General features: G+C 40.7%; 1 protein-coding gene and 1 long non-coding RNA gene across 3 annotated transcripts in view; one reads left to right on the forward strand and one right to left on the reverse strand.

The window, feature by feature from the left end:
• LOC116654092 overlaps window positions 1–5,320 on the reverse strand; it is a 30,966-nt gene extending 25,646 nt beyond the window's left edge. Inside the window, exon 1 of the long non-coding RNA XR_004308986.1 lies at window positions 5,266–5,320. This is a non-coding gene — a long non-coding RNA (uncharacterized LOC116654092). The remainder of the gene's footprint in view (window positions 1–5,265) is intronic.
• Window positions 5,321–5,866: 546 nt separating this feature from the next.
• Window positions 5,867–19,655, forward strand: part of SDK1 (sidekick cell adhesion molecule 1) — a 360,897-nt gene continuing 347,108 nt past the window's right edge. The window contains exons 1-2 of one of the 2 annotated variants that reach the window (XM_015876860.2): window positions 5,867–5,946; window positions 8,748–9,915. In XM_015876860.2, coding sequence (XP_015732346.1) covers window positions 9,444–9,915 — 472 coding nt within the window. In that variant the 5' untranslated portion in view covers window positions 5,867–5,946; window positions 8,748–9,443. Of the gene's footprint in view, window positions 5,947–8,196; window positions 9,916–19,655 lie in introns of those variants that run through there. The other variant, XM_015876861.2, reaches the window with a different exon arrangement.

Here is a 19,655-nt window from a genome sequence, read left to right on the forward strand (position 1 = left end):
CTAATCTTAAAACATTCATAATATTGGATTTTTTTTTTTTGTCACTCTTCTGAAACTTTCAATAGCAGATCAAAACATGTGAAAACACACCCAGAGCACACAGAAGTTCTGGGCAAACCTGATAATAAACTCTGTTATACCCCTGACATGATGCTATTGTCCAAGAATCATAAACTGGAGGCAGTTTGCATTCTTCCTTGTAACTTCTAGGGTTGTTTTTTTTTTTCCTTTTTAGTTTTGACTAACAAGTAAATCCATCACTATTTAATCCTAAACAAAAAGAAAAAAAAAGAAAAAAAGAAAGAGTTGTGTCCATGATAATGTATGCACTAGCTTCCTTCAATTTGTTTAGCCCTAGCTATTAATATCCAGGCTTTTATAGCTTATAAACTTAATACAGTTCAGCTATAAACAAATGAACAGAAGTTACAACTTAACGCTGACATTTCATCCTTCTCTATCTGCCCATCTTTTGCCTTTCTGAATGGTCTTTATGTGATCCTTTGCTATCCACAATGAAAAGATTACATAGCCTGAGGAAGACACGATAGCACCCTTCATTCTAATCTTCAATAGCATGGGATTTGGATTCCACCACACCTCCGGGAAAGCAAATTGCATCAATTTTAATGTGTTTTCCACCATAACAATGTAATCCAGAGGTAACAACACCAAAATACGTGAATTTGCAACTGTTCTACTGACATGCTGGATCAAAACAAAGGTCTGCTGTTTTGTTGCAATCTAGACTGGATGAGCCTTCCTTCCTTTCCCTGTTAACTGAAACAACCAGAGCGCTGCTCTGATTACTGGGTGCTTTATATAGCATGGCATCTCACCTTGTCATTTGTACTTACATTGTCCTCTTGTAACTATAAGAGCACTGTGAAGCAGTTCCCAAAGGACACCATATTATAGCTATCATGGACCAAAATCAATGACACAGACAGAAACTCAGGGACAAGATCTAAATTATTGTGGATGTTTATAGAACTTTTGTTACAACATAATAAAAACCCAAATCAAACACCAAACTGCCATTTACAGTATTAGAGCTGGCACTCAAATTTTATTGTATTTTCCATATCTTACCAAATTATCAGAAAATAACTCCAATCTTTTGATGATTCTAGTAGTGTGGAACACTTGTGTGTAAAACAACTGCAAGGCTTAGATCACATCATAACTCAGTTTTTTTTTTTCTTCCGTGTTTACATTCATCCCATACAGGCTTAGTGTTTTTTTTCCCCCATTACTGTGAATTATTTACATCAGAAGTGTTGATTCATGAGATCTAGGTTTCATTAAACTTGACCTATGCGAAATACATTCATCTGAGGTAGCTCTCTGAACTATTGATTTTCCTGTGTCCATCTGTCTCATGGTCTGCTCTGAATATTCCTTGAAGAATAATGTTGGCATCTGTCTCAAGCATAAGCATTCCAAATTCCACAAAGTTACTTGCTTTAATACATAAATTTCCTTATTAGAGATCACTTTATAGGGCAACATTTCTCCTTTACTTCACTACTGTTTGAAGTCAAGGCTATCACAATATTGTGCTGCTCTTTAACTTACTACCTGGGTGAATTCTCCTGTTGTGGGTGCACGTCATACTGTGTGTGCTACTTGAAAAGTGAGATTTTTAACCTGAATCTAGTGAAAAGACCAGATGAGATGTATTTAAAAGCATAAAACATTTTCACAACTTTCCTAAAAATGGCAGAATTCAATAATTCAAGTGGATGACAAAATATTTCAGATCAGCTTTTTAAAATCATGTTCAATTGCAGTGGAAATTAAGATAAAATTTCTGTAAATAAGATACACTCTTCTGAGTGCAGAACACTGATGATAACTCTGAGTCAAAAGTATAAGAGTTAAAGCCAAGCTCATGTCCATGGGCTTGATCTCCAGAAAAATCAATTTCTGATTGTACAAAATCATGATAAAAGATCTGTGGAAAGGAGAGCTCTCTATTGCTGATCCAGTCCTTGCCCTACCTTGAACAGACCCAAGGATGTAATTGCTTTTCATCACCTTTAAAGAGCCTCCAAGAAAAAAAGAATTGTAGCACTCAGTTGGGCCAGCCTTGAAAAGCACTGAAGCACTCCCTACCTGCCCCCAAATTAGGGTCACTCAAGAGGCGAGTTGACATATATAAGCAAGCAGCCAAGGAGAAGAGTAGCGAGCAAAATGTTACCTGCTGAAGGTAAGAACCTGCCAGCAGGGATGCTGTGCACCAAATGTGTGGAAAAATGTATTGGATAAACTTGAATTTTATACCAAAAACAAGTAATTGTAAAAAACAGCTGACAGACCGGCTCATTCACACCTAATACCCTTAATTCATCTCCCTGAAATGACAGTTTGCTTTAGTTCCTCCCCCAGTATTCACAAAACAGAGTTACAGTACCTTTCATTCATCAAAAAACCTGGAAAATACTAAAGTGTTCATGACTGAAAGATTAATAAAGCTAGAATTGTCATTAGGACAGTTTCAGATAGTATAAAACTCTCAGCTCAAGTCCTCAGTGCCAAGTTCCTCTAGATTTGAATCTTAATTTAAAGCACAACCAATCGATACCTTTCCATATCCTATGGAAAGGAAAATAATTTACAACTAAGGTGGTCAATGCTGCAACCACCATAAACGCCTTCCACGTACGTTTTAATACTTCCTCATTTCATGATCTGCCTGCTTTACTTGATGGGCAAATTGTAGGCAATAGCAGTAGTAACATGGCTGAAATGTTCAATTATAGCCCTTTTTAGCAATTGCAATTGCTCAAGCCCTCACAGTAATTGTTTTCATCATCCTTCTTGTTATCTGATTTTTCTTTTAAGGTTATTCCATTAAAATCATGTTGATCAATTTAGAAAAATGCAGGATTATAGCCACAAACACATCACATCTATTACCTTGCCTTTCTCAATTAATTACAGTGAATCAAGAACATATAATTTAACATTGTTCTTCACAGTAAAAACGCAATCCCATCACAAAACATTCCACAGCTGCCTTTGCTTTCTAAAGACAAAACACACCACAGCTGGAAATAACTCATGCACTCTATAAAATCATGATCTTCAACAGCACTGCAAGAATATTAAAGTCTTGGTACCTCTGTGAGTAAGCATATGGGAGGCAATCATCAGCTCACTAACCACTGAACTAGCACCTTCCCCAGGTGAAACCATAGACGTAATACTATTAGCATCTCCATATAAGATATGGAAATAGAGCCATCCCAAAAGAAAGCATACTGACTCTCACATGATATACACAGATTCAAGTTGTCTTCTCTCCCCTTTTCTTATTTCTGTTTTAATTAAACAAAAGCCACCACTTTTAAAAAGGAGTAAAGTCTAGAATAATTTCAAGGCACGTTATATGACATTTGAAGTTCTACCTAAAATAAACACACCAAAGAAGCAGTACCTCTTAATATCATGGAAAATCTTCTACCTAATGCGATTACATGCAAGTTGATGCATTAGTGCACTGTTGTTGTATTATTACTGCAGCTTAAATCATAATTTAGTAGATTTCTTTCTTAATTACAGTTTTAGGTTCCACTTTGTTTTATCTTCCTGACCAACTACTAGGTTAAGAAGTTGCCAGGATGGCACTCAAAAGTATAAAGGTTGGCTACAACCAGAAGATTTAGTCTTTATCTAAAGACCTCCCCAGTATTTAGGGACAATTTCACACATTCCTCAAAGCGCTCAGGTCACTCATACCTGGGGCATCATCATTATCATGAAAGGGCAATGGCTGCAACCCATGGCTGGATAGCCAGACCGACTGGTGTTTGAAGACACAGACTTCATAAAAGAAGTTCTCTCTCTACATTCCAGCCCAACTTGTCTGGAGTAGAATCATTACAGCCCCTGTAGTCTTCCTCTGGGAGGCTATAAAAATGTTTTCAAACGTCTACATTTCAAAAACGCAGAATCTGTTGTCTTGATCCTTTATGTTACTTCGCTAACTCTCTACTCCATAAAACACAGCAGGGCAACGTGGCTAGGTCATCGTGAATTTCTTCTGACAGCTAAGTAGGAAAGCCTATTGTTACATTGAGATAACACAGAAGATAGGATGATTCAGAAGCTACACCAGCCCCTTCTCCTGACTGTACAGACATTGTCCATAATGGTTTTTGAATATAAAGACAGTCGTGCTACAGCTCTATCAGAATAACTCTTACTCACAGAAGCCACAAAATAAGCCTTCCCATCTCTTCATTCTGCGCTCAACTTCTACTGCTGTGCCTTAGAGCTGTACCTTGCCTGTTCTCAGACACTTAAGCACAATAACATTAAGTAGCAACTGAACAAGTTTAACTCTGAAGTTGCTCACATTCTGAATTTAAAATCAAACCTAAAAGGTATATAAATCTATTTCTAATTTCCTTTATGTAAATGCAAGCCACATAGGGAAAACAATAATCTGTCATTCTGTTTGTTTTGGGGCCTTTTAAGCGGCATCACATTAAGTTATTTAAGCTCAGTAAAATTTAATGAGAGTTGTTCTTGTTCTTGTAACAGTGTTCATTGCAGAAGATACTTCTAGAAGTGTGGTGAAGTCATTGTTTAATCCCTCCCCTGAGACTCCCAGCTATGTAATGTGATATTTCTCCTCTACTCTTCCAATCTTTATTATTGATGCAGAAGCATATTTACACCATAAAAGCAGAGCAGCTGGCTAGTGACCCTTGGGAATATACCCTTACTAACAAAGATTTTAGCCCCCTCCAATAGTTTCTGCATTCAGGCTGATTTAGCATGCTGAAAAACAATCCTATCTGAGAGTGCTCTACCTTCTACTCTTGTTGTTTTCTAAAGCACTGCCTCCCTTGGGAGAAGAGGAAAGGCAATATAAAAATCATCTGGGACAACCATGTGGTAGTTAATGCAATTGCTTGCCTCCAGTTTTGCACTTCCAGATACAGAAAAAGAAAAGTGTAAGAACAGATCACAAAATTGCTTCCAGGACACCCACAGGACCTACAACTTCTGCAGGAAACCCTCTTACCTACAGATAGGAAATGTTTCTCAATGCCCACAATAAAGTTCTTATTAAAGTATTAACATCCAATTTACACAACTCTATTAACATGAAGACACATTCATCATTCATATCTGTTGGTCCAAGAAAGCAACAATACTACCTCTAACAAGTTATTTGCAATAACAGGCAAAATATCCTTAGGGATACCAATAGTCAAAGGAAAAACAGACAACAACAAAAAAGTAACTCACCCAACATATGATACGTAACTCCAACAAACAAACACTCAATCCCAGAGAACAGCACTCATCCAGAAAGCATTTGCCTTGCATAGAGCAGCCCTTAAATTAGCGCAGGGTTGGGTGGGTGCAGGGACGGCCCCTTCCTGTCCCATGGAATCACAGGTGAATGCCTCACACCTGTCCTGCCTGGGCCAGACATCCCCAGGTGCTCCATCATCAGTTCAGGCCCTCCCTTTATGGTTCCCCTACAATATCTCACTCTGTTTAACTCTTTTATTTTCAGATGAAACCTTTTTTTCTTTAATCAGTTAAATTCTTCAGGTAGGTTAAGGCATCCTCTAAGAAAGCATGCTTGTGGAAAGCATCACATGCTAGCACAAAATCAGTAGCTTATGTATTTTTTAAAAGTAAACGCAAGTTATTGGCTCAAATTAGAAAACTAAACCATCACGCTGGATGGTAACTGTTAAATCATGGCCTGAACCACTGAGTGATCACCTGGGGAAAGGACACACCCAGACCTGGGAGCACAGGTGAAGGCAATTCAGCTGTGTGATAGAAAGGGGGTGGAACCTGGTTGTACCTCTCTTAGACCTCACATAAGGGCTGACTGCTACTGGGGAAGGTTTTCTGGTTGGAGGATCCCTCCCTTGTGGATTTGTCCTTGTAAGTCTGGATCTTCAGAGATGGGTGAGTACCTTTCCTTTATAGCACCATTCTGTTTGTACTAGTTCATTTTGCTGTTTTATTTCTGTATTGCCTTTCGATCATGTTGATGTTTTAACACAAGTCAACCATAGTAATTTTCTCATTGAGAAACTTTCTATTTGGTGTAACTTAACATTCCCTAATTTACTCTTAACCGTCACTAACTATGCAAATCAGAGATGACAACAGGAGGTGTGTTAGATTACAACAACCTGCTGCATCTCTCAAAGAAAGCATTAAAAAAAATGCATATGAGAATTCTTGTTTTAAAGCACAGTAGGTAAATTCCAAACACTAGGAAGAGTCAATAAGCTAGACTAGAAAAATGTGTACACTTGCAGTATGAGAGTAAGAACTAAGGTGGTACAATATTGGCAAGCTTTTCTACTGGAAGTAGCTATATGGCTGATTTTCTTGGCCAGGAAGCTGCTGTTCATTAGCAACCTGTCCTGAGGAGTGGAACCTTCTATTCTGTTCTCTGTCGTCTCATTGGCTCACTGCGTTTTGTTTACTTATGTAAATAAAACTTCCTTCCATTCTCTACAAATATGCAAATCTACAGCCCTTAGCACTCTTGCCACATGTAAGAGCGTGCTCATTGGGTACAGCAGTCATTGGGAGAAATCCTTTTATTACATTTTCTTCACCTTTAAATGCAACTACTTATATTACTTCTATCACTTTATTTCTTCATGATTTCTGGAAAACAAGCATTCCTAAAACCTCATACCCTCCTCTTATTTCTCCTTAAGTGGCAGAGCTGCTCATCTTCTTAGTCTTCCCGCTGTATGTTTGATGTGTACGTGCAGGAAAGGGAAAAAGCTGATCAAAACAGGCAGAGGAATGGTGGAACCCTTTTGCTAATCCGGATAATGAGACTACACAAACATTATCCTGGCTCGATCACTGTTAAGTACAGTCATTGCAAACAAGACAATTGGGGGGGCTGTAATGCTCAGATGACTTCTGAGATAGGTTATAGGGACTTAATCTTTGTGGCAGTGTTGTTAAGAATAAGCTAATAACTAAGTGAAAACACTTCACCCCAAACATGGTGGTGGAGTCTGAAAAGCACCAGCACATTTAAATGATGTTCAAAAAGCAAGGCCTGAAGGTGGAAGTAGACTAATTTCTTATTCCTATAATTATGTGCCAAACAGTCTTAAACTGATAGGAGGAAATGTATTAAATCTGAACAGAAAGCAGTTTTCGCTTTAATTAAGCCAGGTAATGGAAATTAGCATTTCTCCTCTGTGGCATCTCGGCATTAAAACTGAACTGTTTGACAACGACCCTTCCAGTGTGTTTAGACACAAATGCTGTAACCAGCACGAATCACCTCCCCTGTAACACAAGGAAGAGCTGAGTACTTCCTTACTTATCAAACTGACCATCTTAACCCAACATTCCTACCAGACAGCGAGTTAACAGCCCTGCTCTCCTTTGGTAGGAGCAACTAAAAGCAAAAACCAAACCACAATGAAATGTGCTTTGTTTCCACTTAAGATAAAATGGGACCCCATTGTCCCACCCATTGTGACTCATTAAGCAGACAAGCAGCTCCTTGTCCCTGCTGGGATGGGTGTTACAAACACAGCCCTGCTTCCTTAGGTCGTGCTGTGTTCAAAACAGCGCTGAGTTGGGCTCACTTTGGGTCTCAAAATGGAAGTATTGAAGGACAAATCATTAGCACTGAGTCTTGGTATCTGCGATATCCACGTGGTCTGCACACAGCACGAGGTGCAAAGCAGCACCAAGTGGCTATTTCCATGCATGTAGCTGCAAGGAAGCGCGAGCACTGACTGCAGCTGCTTTCAATTACCAGTAGAGCGCCTTCAGTGCAGCGACTTAAGCACGGGAAGCAGTGACTTTTCCTGCACTGGATACGATAGAATGGCTGGGCGTGCCCGTCGTGCCCCTCCAGCAGCCAACAACCAGCACAGCGCCTTTACACGCTCCTAGGGGGCGCCGCGAGCGCGTGGACGCGGCATTAACGGCCCCCCCTGAGCATCCAGCGTGTGCACGCTGCAGACCTTGTCTTGCAACACACCCCGTCCCCATGGTTCCGTACATATCCCCTGTTAGTTGCTCCTTGTGCTGCCCCGCTTAGGTGTAGTTGGGGGGGGGGGAGGTAGCGGGGTGAGCGCCAGGCGACTGAGTGCTGGGGGGAGGGGACGGCTGGGCTGGGGTTGAGGGAGGTGAGAAAAGTTCAGTCCGCCTTTGTGAGGCGGGAGCTGCCGGTTGGGGGTGGGGGTTTGTTGGTTCAACTTCACGCTGAGGTGCTTTGTTTTTAACTTGCGTTCATCCCGCCTGGCAGAGCTGCCCGTATCTACCCGTATCGTTTCGGTGTAGTGTGTGTGTGGGGGGGAGGGGATCTCCCACGAAACTTTTCCCTTTACGGAAGGCGGGACTGGAACAATACCCGATGTATTGTTTGAACGCAAAGACCTTCGGCACTTCTTTTTTTTCCCCTCCGGGTGCGCTCCCACCGCCGTCGCGTTGGTAGCGCTTTGCTTTCGTGTTTACAGCCGCTGCGAGGGAGAGCAGAGCAAAGAGAGAGCAGCAGCCCGGCGGAGCGAGCACAGCACAGCCCAGCATCGCACCAACCAGCGAGAGCAGCCGGGCGGATTTCATTCACCTTGTTGCTGTTTGCTTCGGGAGATGCCGCTCCTCCCGCCCCGGAGGCCGCCCAGCTGCGGGTTGGCTCCGCTGCTGCGTCCGTAGCCGGGCAGAATCGGAACGCGATACGTGCCAGAGGTGATTCTTCCTCTTTTTTTCTATAGTCTCGGTCGCCCTACGAGGAGGAAACCGGCGCCAATCTTGGAGGAGGAGGGAAATACGACCGGCTGAGCTTTTCCCTACCTCGGGCTGAACGTGAGTTCAGGTGACGCCGCCGCCGGCCTGCGGCTGGTTCACGGCACGGCCGGCTGCAATCAGTGCCGGAGCCGTTCGCTTTTACCTCTCGAGGACCCTTCAGCCCATTCTATTGACGGGAGAGATTTGTATCCAAAGGAAAATCGGATTAATAGAAACTATGCGGAGCTTGGCGGGGATATCTGGAGACTAACCTGTCTGCACGGCTAATCTTGAAATTGTCTGAAATAAATCCTCCGCACAAGGAAGAGCCGAGATACTTTCAATTAGGATTTTTTTTTCCCCCTTTCTCTTTTCCGTTGGTGCTTTTTTTTTTCCCCACCCCTTTACGCGAGTTTAACCCTTCCACTCCGCGGTTCGCATGGGAGAATGGGACACATGCCGGAAGATGCCCTCCGTATGATGAATATCACAGGGGTAACAGTTGCCGTCATCCTTGCGGTATGAAAGGTGCTGTGGGGATGTGTGCTGCTGGCTGAGATGGATCCATCCTCCCGTGTTGCTGTTAGCAATGTGCCGAAGGATCCGGATTTACTGAAGTACTGACGCCAGTAAAACTTACTCCTTCCCTGTTGAAGGCATTGGATGTGACAGCGCGGAGAAACATGTGTTTCACATTTCTGACTGGTTGTTTTGGTGCAATCAATACTTCCACGAGAAACATTGACTTCGATGGTAATTCTAATACAGTGAGGCACACGGAGTGCTGCTTTCGGGCTGCATGCAAAGTGAGCACGAATCAAAGAGTCCTCGGTTCCTGTGAAGTGGGGCTTTCTGTTCCCCCAAAACTCCGGGGTAAAGGCAGCTGGCGATGTTCCCAGCCCACCAAAGAGAGCCTGGCCTCGGGGTGTGGAGTGAGCGATGACCAAAGCGCTGCCAGGAGTGGCAGGCAGTCGGATCGGATGGGGATCAGTGAGGCGGCGATGGTTGGAAGGAAGGTGGATCGTGAAATTATTGCCCGGAGGAATAGCAGGCGAGACGGAATGATGATGAAGTTAAACTTCTGTTTCTTCTTCTGGCGGCGATGGTGGGCGTTTCTGTTGCTACAGCTCCACATGTTGCAAGCGCTGGCACAAGGTAAGGCTAGAGACATTTTTGTTTATAGAAATGCTGCATCTGCCTTCCAAGGGGATGGCAGTTTTGCTCGGGTAAAGATATACCATTTTACTTTGTAGCTGTCAGAGGGAAACTGCACATTTTGCAGCGAGTTGATTTCATGCAGGAACGGTCATTCATTATGCACGATTCTTCCTTATGGAGCAGGGATTTGCAGACTGTATCTGCATGTTTCCCTTTCCTCATCCTCCTATGCTTCCCCTCTCCCCACCACCCACAGAGAATCAATGGCTTATCGGGACCGAATCTGTGTTTGTATTTACTTCGGTCTGTCTGTGTGTTCCTGTGCTTTTTTGTCTCAGGCAGCAGAAGAGTTAACTGCTGCTTGTGTGTGTTTAAAAACACTGTGCACTGAGATAAGTTATTAGGAGAAGGGGACTCATAAATCCGCCTCCTAGAACTAAATCAGGCATGTAAAAGGAATTCTTTAAGCATATGAGTGCTATTCTATGTGAACCTCGGTTCGAGCATTGTTCATTTCTTTTTGGATTGCCAAGTAACATTTACCCGAGACAAAAACTGCAATTGATTCGTATCTGAGCATTTCCACATCAGAGATCCTTGCAGTCAAATGAGTCACTTGTAAACGCAGGGTCAGAGTCGACCAATAGACGTTAAATATCAAATGTCCGTCACTTTGCATGTAAATGCCCTTCTCAAAAAGAAAGAAAGAAAGAAATAGCGCCAAACGTAGCTTAATTCTTAATAATCCTTTGACAGAGCAAGCGATAAATGGCAGGCAGGAGCATTACAGTTGGCTGCGCAAAATACCGTGCTGAACAAACGCTGCTTTCACTTTCTTTGCTGGGCTGAGTTTTATTGCAGCGTGCATTGTGTGGCTGGAGTGGTGCGTGGTACAACGCGGAGCTGGACCGTGTGGGACGAGGGGGTGGTTATTGCAGCGGAAGTTAATACTCCATGAAGGGGAATGGGCTATGTTTTTTAGTTCTTTGTTGTCGAGTATTTCGTAGGGAACAACGGTGCATTCAGCTTTAATAGCTGGATGGGCTCGGGAGTTGAGGGTTACAGAGCCAAGTCTGCAGTAGTTTTGCCTGCTCAGGCTTTACTGCTGCACCTTTGGAAAGTTTGGAGCCTCAGGATACAGAAGAATTTTAATCCAGTGTTTAAAAATGGACTCCACCCTCAGAAACCTTTTTCAGCGCTTTGTTTATGCTGTCATTGCCATTCCCAAAGTGCTTGTGCTGAGGCCTGCAAGCCCTAACAGGATATTGTTATTCTGAAACAAGGCATACCTGAAATAATTCTCCCCACTATTTACAATACACGTAACTTTTTCCTTTTGATGGTGGTTGATCGATGCCAGCAGGACGCTGAGGTTTGGAAGACAAGCTCAGGTTATTCTTGAAGTATACATTAAAAATGTAGAGAGTTTTCATTTAAGACAGTTTTAAGGGCAAGTTGTTCAGGAAGCAGTGCAGATGTCACATAAAACAGTTTTCTGTGGTCGAGTATGAAGCCAGCAATTGGATCATAAAGTGAGCTGAAACTTTTGTTTGGGCACAAACTATGCTAAAAAATAATCCAGTAGAGTATTGCAGATTGCTGAGCCTTTGTAGTCATATCAGTCCTGTCTCTCTTTAGGAGTTTAGTGGTAGTCATAAACTGTCCTTAAGAAAAGCCCTAATGCCCAGTTGGCTGTATCCATCAGTGAATGAGGTGGGATGGGATGTGAAAAGAGTGAGATGTGTTCTCTCTGAGATACACTGCTGTGGTTAAAGGTGTGGAGTTTAGGAGACGTAACACAATGAATGCAAAAGAAATACCATAAATGCATGCAGGTAGGTCTTTAAAAATGGGTTGACTCACAAACTCATGTGAAGGTCTTAATGCTCAGTGCTTTTCAAATGCCATATTTATTTCTAAGTTATGGTTCTCTTTGCTCCCTGAGTTCTAATGGGGTCTGAAACATTCATCAATACCAAAATTTAGAGAGAAGATGAGAATTCTTATAGAAGTCCTTCTTGAAAATAGTAATTCTGGTACAATCTCAAGAACTTTGTATTGGATTTGGTGTGATCGTGTGCAGGAAAGAATTCTCTGGCTCCAGTCTTACTGTGTGATAGAGAAAATGAACGTTCTAAACATACAAGCCACAGTTACCTGTGACGAGAAACTCATAATACTATGCTGCAACCAGCTAATGTTTCAGTAACAATTAGTTAAGCATTAAAGTGGTAAGAAAATAGACTCCAATGCAAGTTCTGAATTCTGTGGACATGTTTTAGCTACAGTCATGGAGATGGAGTGTGTTGTTCTCTACAGGTTGTCTGAGTATTCTCTAGACTTGAATGATCACCTTTGTTAAAGCAGATCTAGAGGCAAACAGTAGGTGAAATCACTTGTAAATTCATTTTGCATTTAGATTTTCAGCTTCTCTGTTTTCTCTAGTAGCCGTGTTATATAGTTGGTTATAATGACTTATATGATTGCTTTTTCCTTTTCCAAGTAAATTTAATTATTATGAATCATACGTTGGCTTACTGTACCGAATAACAATTTTTTCCCCAAACCTCAGTACAGTTAGTGCTGTCCTTTGGAGGGTGGAAGAAGCTGATGGATGACCAATGCTATGGCCTGTTCCATAGTGCAGCCCAGAGCTGTGCTCCCACTGCTCTTCTGGGTGCAGGTGTTGCATAGACACCCCTCAGACCGTGTGCGTGTCTCACCCTGGTAAACACTGGTCCATCTGTGAGTGTGAAACGTCAGGACAATTAGTGTCTAAGACTCTGAATACTTCAACATACAGAAGTAAAGAAATGTCTGTTATCTTCTGCCGTGATGCCTTCTTTCTACGGCGTGTTTGTTAAATTTGAGTGTTAGATGCTCGCTAGCCTTAAGTCATTGTGTGTCATCAAATAATGGTGAGGTGCTAATTGATAATCACCATAATTATCAAATTAGAATTTGCTGGGTGATGGGAGAAGTGAGTCATTTCCACACAGTAACTGCTGTGCTTGGGAGAACATTATCCTGCAGTGACCTCCATCCAGCTCAGGGGTCTCATAGGCCTTTGCATGGTCCTGTTGAATACACAGAGCTCTTTGCAGGTTGGAGTATTGGTTACATATGAGGCTAACAAACACTGATGGCTACTGCATTATGAAACTTGAACTGAAATGCTGGGCTATTTGTATGAAAATAGGAAAATTCTGCTTATTGAAAGAGATTGGAAGCTGCTGGAAGTTACTCTGTGAGTCTTAATTGATTTAAGTACCTCTCAGTGCCTTCTTTTGTTGAAGAATAAAAGATGGGTAGAAAACATACTCCTGGCTGGATGGCTGTAGTTTGGAATGATTTTGAAAAAGCCAGTTCATAGCTTTAAGTTTCTCCAAAAGGAGATGGTTATCTTCAAATATTAAGAAAGAGAAGCTTGTCTGATTTTTTTTTTTTTCCCCCCTCATTTTAACTGCAATGGAAGAGTAATCTTTTCATGCCACTTGCTGCAATCTATAATTCAGCATTCTACAAGGACCTGAATGCATATTTAAGGTGGTATTGATATCTGTTATGTTTTGACAGAAGCAGTGATATGGGAGGTAGTAGAAAATGCTGCCAGGGCCCTGCTTTTTGAATTCAAATATCCGATCTTTTACTACTTATAAATATGGGGACTTCTGGAAATGTTTTCAAGGAAATTTCCAGCTGTGTTTGATGTGCAGAGCTGATCAGCTACCTGCATAGAGCAGTTTGTTGGAAGGACAGAGAGGCAATCAATGTGAGCTTGGTATTTGCCATTATAAATTACATGTTGAATGATGCATTTCTAATTCCAGAAGGTTCTGCTATTTATTGGAAATTCAGTCGTGTGTACTGGATTTAGTTGTGTTCCCTTTCTTCAGAACAACATTTAAAATATGGAATAGTTTATTTTTTTTTTTTAAACAGATTACTTCTTTGGGTTTGTAATTATTATAATAATAAATGGATTTGAAGGAGGAGTTACAATCAAGTCTAAAGAGAACTGGAGCAGAGAGAGCAGATTTTTTCTGTGGCAATATCCAACTTTTAACTCTCTCTGCTGTGGTAAATGTGAGTTTGCTTCCTCTGCTTATCTTTGGCTCAAAATTCCTTCCTCTCAATATTTCTCAAAGCCAGTTTAAAGAGATACGTATCTGTCAGCATTTAAAGTGCACCGTTTCAGAGAGTTTCTTGAGTGCGCTGTTACTGTGCAATTAGAGAGGCAGCATGATCGTACACATAGGTTGCTCCAAAAGTAACGCCTCCTATTTATTTCCATGGAAACTGCAACATTTTTTGAAGAACAAAACAATGCAATTTGCTAGAGCAAATTCTCAGCTACAAAACACTATTTTTCACTGTTGTCACCACCATTAGCTCTGCGTTTTTACTACTGATGAACAAAAGCCAACCTGCAGAGCTGGAACGAATCAGAGGTAACCTGCTGTGCTGCTGTTGAAACGCACCACCCACCACCTCACTGTGCTCACATCTCCCATTTTGTCTCCATAAACATTCAGAATCAATAAATGTCAGTGGGTGCAGTTTTTTTCCACATTTATTTACACACCTTTGCTCCATTTGCACTTCAGTTTCAGACTCTGCTTTGTCAGGCAGCCCCTCTGCTGCCATCTGTCACATGGCAACAACATGGAACAGAATATTGTCAGGAAGGTTCAACTTCTACTGCTGTACGACTGAAATCCGCCTCAGATGTCGAGGGGCAATATAATAAAACAGGAGGCATTTCTTTTGGAGCAGCCTTAAAATAGTATATATAGGATCTATTCATTCATCACCAGACGGTACTTAGACCAGGAATGATGTAGGTACAGAGGGATTGAGGTGGTTTAGTCCCACTCGGAGTTCTGCAGTGTGTCTTTCATGTCACTCAAGATAAAAGAAAGGGAATAGGAGCTCCTTGCTCATGATCTTGGAAGGCTGTTCTGGAAGGCTCTGTTATTTCTGGCTATTTTGAACAACAAAGACAAATACTGACTAATATTTTGAAGATTGTCTGGCTGATTAAATAAACCATAGAAGTTTTAATAAGAAGTCTTATGGTGAGTAATTACGAAGCTATGTGAAGGTCTTGGACTTTTAGATGTCTCAAAGGGAAATGTTTTGTTTTCTGTTCTTAAGGGCACACACCTGCATGTCTTGAAAGCACTATTGATGAAAATAAAATGTTTTCATCCACTAAGCAACTTTGTGTACAGTTTTACCTGAGCATCAGTTCTGAAGGGGCTGCTTTCTTGATTCACCTGGGCCTTTTTGCTGTAACGAGTCTGTGGGCAGACTGAAAGCAATTAGATTCCATGCACATCAAACCCTTGTTTGTGCTGAGTTCACTGCGGAATGAGCTTTTTCAACTCTGTATATGCAGAAGTCCTTTGTATGTATAAACATCTAGTGTATTTAAATAGCTTTTGGTGAACAAATTGATGATTCATTGATCCCTTTGTGGTCTCCAGAGTGGTTTTTCTTCTAGAAACTGTGTCTACTAGAATGATGTTCACCAAGATTTGCTCAGAGATGGAAAATGCCAGAACTGAGGTAGCCTGTACATCTTTAACCCACATTCCTCATGCATGAGCATAACGATTAAGTTTGAATTGATACATAGTGTTTTACTGTCTTACCCTGGTTAGAAGCTAAGAATGCTGCTCACTGATCAGTTTTTCAGTGTTTTGTTTTCTCGTCACTGCTTGGCCCCATCTTTCATTTACTTGAAATGTTTTAAATTCAGCACAAGAAGACTTTTGTATGTTTTAAAGGAAGAACTGTTAGCAGCTATGGCACTGCATTGGATTAGACTACTTATAGTTATTACAGCTGGAAAGCAGGTGGTTAGTGAGTGTTGCTTTATGTGTGTGAGTGACTATGGAGTATTTAGTAGTGAATAGAGGCTCTTCTCTCCATGTGCCTCAGTCAGTCCTTCACTAGCCCTGTAGCTCACGCAGAACAAAAATATCACTCCATGAAAGATTTGTTTCTGATGAAGTTGGGGTCCCTGGGTGTTCCTTCCTGTGGTAATGTTGGTTGTATTACCGAGTAGTTCAGACAACGTCATGATTTTTATTCCCTTATTGTCAGTTTAACTCTGTTAAACTGCAGATATTTTTATGAATGGGAAGCGTAGTGTTATCCCAGTTCATTGGTTATGAATAGGTATGAGGTATATGCAACAGTTTTTCCACTTTATTTATTTATTTTGCACCTTAGTGAAACTTTGAGGTAACCTGTGGACATTATCACCTCACCTCCCCAGAATATCCAGTGCATTCTGTAGGGATTAGGTCATGTCGCATTTGCAGCTGGAGTTCAAAGGGTTATGTGGTTGAGAAGGTAAGAACCTCTTATCTTAGCACATGCACTGACTCCCTTAGTTTTCAACTACTATGACTGCTGTTGTAAGATTTGTGTTGTTGATTCTTGGCTTCTAGACGTGCATGTTATTTGCATATTGTATACTGAATGTTAGTATTTTTAGTCTACTTAGTCACTTTTTCTTCTGCCATTGCTAGAAAAGGCAATGAAGTTGTTGCTATGTAAGACTACATAATAGCCTGTTGCTAATCATGTTTTATCTATAAAATGTCCAGTGTTACACCTTACACCTCACCAATATCAAAAGTAGGGGCTTTGGAAGGCTAAGCATTTGTAAAGCTGTTTTTGCTCCCTGAGGTAGCTGAAACTGGGCTCACTCATCTATCAGGGACAGTGCAACAGCACTGGTAGGGAATATGTGGCCATGGCATGTGATCCTGGCAGTTATCACTAAGATCAGGGGAAAGTGTAAGAGAACTTTCAGGTATGGACAAAATACACTACCTAATGAAGGAGCATTTGGAGGCTGGTGTTCCTGGAGAGAAAATAGGAAGGTTAGTACTTTACTGGGGTGGTTTAGAGGACTTAAATTTGGATTTCTTTTCTGAAAGACACTTTTAAGGGAATTCCTCCCTTTGTTAGAGGGAAGCTTATAAAGTACTAAAGTTAAGCAATGCAAATATTCCCCTTAATCCCCTTCTATATAAATCCTTGAGACCTATAAAGTGAGAAATGTTTTTCCCTCTGTCTACCTAAGTTGCAAATCTCACAGGTACTACTTTTTAACATTCGTATCTAACATGCAGATTCAGCAGGTAAAAATGATGATAGCGGCTCCAACTGATAAAAATTAAGCCTTTAACATTTTACTCTATGTAAAATGTGGGAGTGGATTGTACAATGTTATGGTATGTCACAGTGTTCAGATAAGTTGTGAAGTGTCATTCTTGATAAATGATAAAGCATTTGTGGTTTTTAGGCAGGTAACTTGAATCTTTAATCCTGTTTTTCACATTTCCACACTCTGTTGCAGCAGTCTGAAGAGAAAGTTGATTCTGGTAGATAAATCATTATCCCTTAGGACTCTTTAAACCACTTTATGGTCTTTCAAGCAATAAGCTGTATATTTTTTTTTAAATAAACTCCTAGGTCTAACAAGTTATCTAGAAAATAATTTGTTAGGTATAGCACTCTTGGACTAGAAAGTAGAGACTAATGATGCATAACTCCAGTACATGTTGCTAAAGTGGTCTCACGTTGGTTCCAGGATGAAACCGAGTTTGTAGCTCCTTACTATGCAGAAATCAGAAGATCTGATAGACCCTACTTCCATCCTCAAATTCATGCTTATCTAAATGTATATGTTGTGGCTTTGACAAGTGCTTTTGGCATTGAGTTCATAGGAAATTTGGTCAGTAGCCTCCTGAGAATGCTACTAAGAATGTAATGAAGTTACAACTTGATTGTGCCTAACATCTGGACATACAGAAGAAGATGCATTTTATTATACTGTTTGCTCAACCACCATCTTTGTCTAATGCAGCAGTCATTGTTACCTTTCTTGCACACCAAAGAACTTTCTTTATTTCTTATCACTTAGTTGTGAGGAAGTGCGGAGGACATTCATGACTAAGTACTTCTTAAATAACTAGATGGTATGCAGTGATCAGAAACAAAATATGTGGCACTATGCCATGCCTGCAATTGAAAGATCATATGTTTATTGTTACGTGGAACAAAGGGAAAGGGATGCACTGCTGCAGTATTGAAATGAGTAGGGGAAGGGAAGGGAATTAGCTAATGATCTCTGTAAAAGTGTGCATGGATTATTTTGGTTTTAGTTTCTTGTGAATCTGTGCATGTAGAGGTGCCAGTGACTTTTTTTGCTGACTGTTTGGGACTATTTGCTTCCTTCATCACCAAGAGATTGGCTGATTCTAACCATTCACACTAATGCTGTTTTGATAATGTGCTGGAAACACTACTACCCAGGTTGATGAGGACTGTCTAATTCTTCATGTGTGTGCCCACCTGTGTGTCTCACTGCTGTCCTGTTCTGTACTGTTGTCTCTCCTGGAAATACTGTGCAAGACTCAGTACTTCAAACTGCTCCTCAGAGGTCTGTGTCGTCTTCTATTGAAAAGAACTCTTGTTTTATGTAATAACTTCCTGACATTTGTAGACTGAGAGAAAGTGTTTCCTATTCACAGAGCCCAATTGTGCTATTGTTAGTTATCCATACAACGGGGCTGAAAAAATTCTGCCTCAAAGCATTTTTGTGCATGGAAATGGGGTACTAGGTGTACAATTTTGCCTTAATTCAACAAGAAAAGTAGGCGTATTAGTGTCTAATATCTTTATTATTCTATTCTATTGAGCATAGAAGCATGTCAGGCTGTAAAGTTTTAAATGCTGGTAAATTCAGTGTTACATTTACTGTGTTTATCATGATTAAAATACGATGCCATGTCAGTCCCATTCAAGTTTCTTACACATATAATTCTCATCTTCTATATTCTGAATTTAACTATGTCTTCTACTCCCCAAGACTTGAACACCTGGTTAGAGCACGCTGTTGCCAATAAAAGTCAGCAAAGTTAATTGTTGTGCTTGGAAAATTTGAAGACTGCAAATCTTATTAATTGTGCTACAGAAATTCAGGTGAGATCTAAAACTAATTGTCAAATTCCTGGTGTTTTACTATTAAAAATGAACCAAAAGCCTAGTGCCAAGTAGGTAGTGAGAAAATGTAATATGGCTCTGCAGTTGGACATCCTATTCTCATGAGCAGAGATGAATACCTTTTATCTGTAACAATGCAGAATGGAGGCTTGATGCCTGCAAAATAGCTTTCACCAACAAACATGTTATCACTTTCAGCCGAAATGCTCTTTGACTGAATAGAGATAAAACACTTTTTTCAAATTTTTTAATGCATTTGACATCATTCTGAATACATCTATTTTAATATTTCCTTTCTGTAGGCAATTTCCTCTGTAATTTGGCAGTCAGTGAGGAGAGACACAAACACAAGTAAGACAAACTTCACTGTGAAACTAAAAACTGGCAGCAGAGGAAGCTTTTGGCAGATAGAGCTTTTAACATTACTTCAGGTATAATTTCATCTTCCCCTAAGTGACTGAGACCAAAAGAGCTTGGTGTAATCATGATAGTCTTTGGTCTAGGTTCTACTCTTGCTGAGGTATAACTAAGTAGGATTGTATTTTCATTGTCCTTTAAATTCTTAGTTTCATTGTGATAGTTATTAAATGAAGGATATCCTTTGGAGAGTAAGTAGGAGTTAGTATTCTATACTTAGAAATGGCAAAATACAAAAGCTCTCACCTATTGATAAGTAGAATAACAAAGGGAAGTGATTTATAAGTCTGAAT

This window comes from Coturnix japonica, chromosome 14 (genome assembly GCF_001577835.2).
Source record: "Coturnix japonica isolate 7356 chromosome 14, Coturnix japonica 2.1, whole genome shotgun sequence".
In the NCBI taxonomy this organism is placed as follows: domain Eukaryota; kingdom Metazoa; phylum Chordata; class Aves; order Galliformes; family Phasianidae; genus Coturnix; species Coturnix japonica.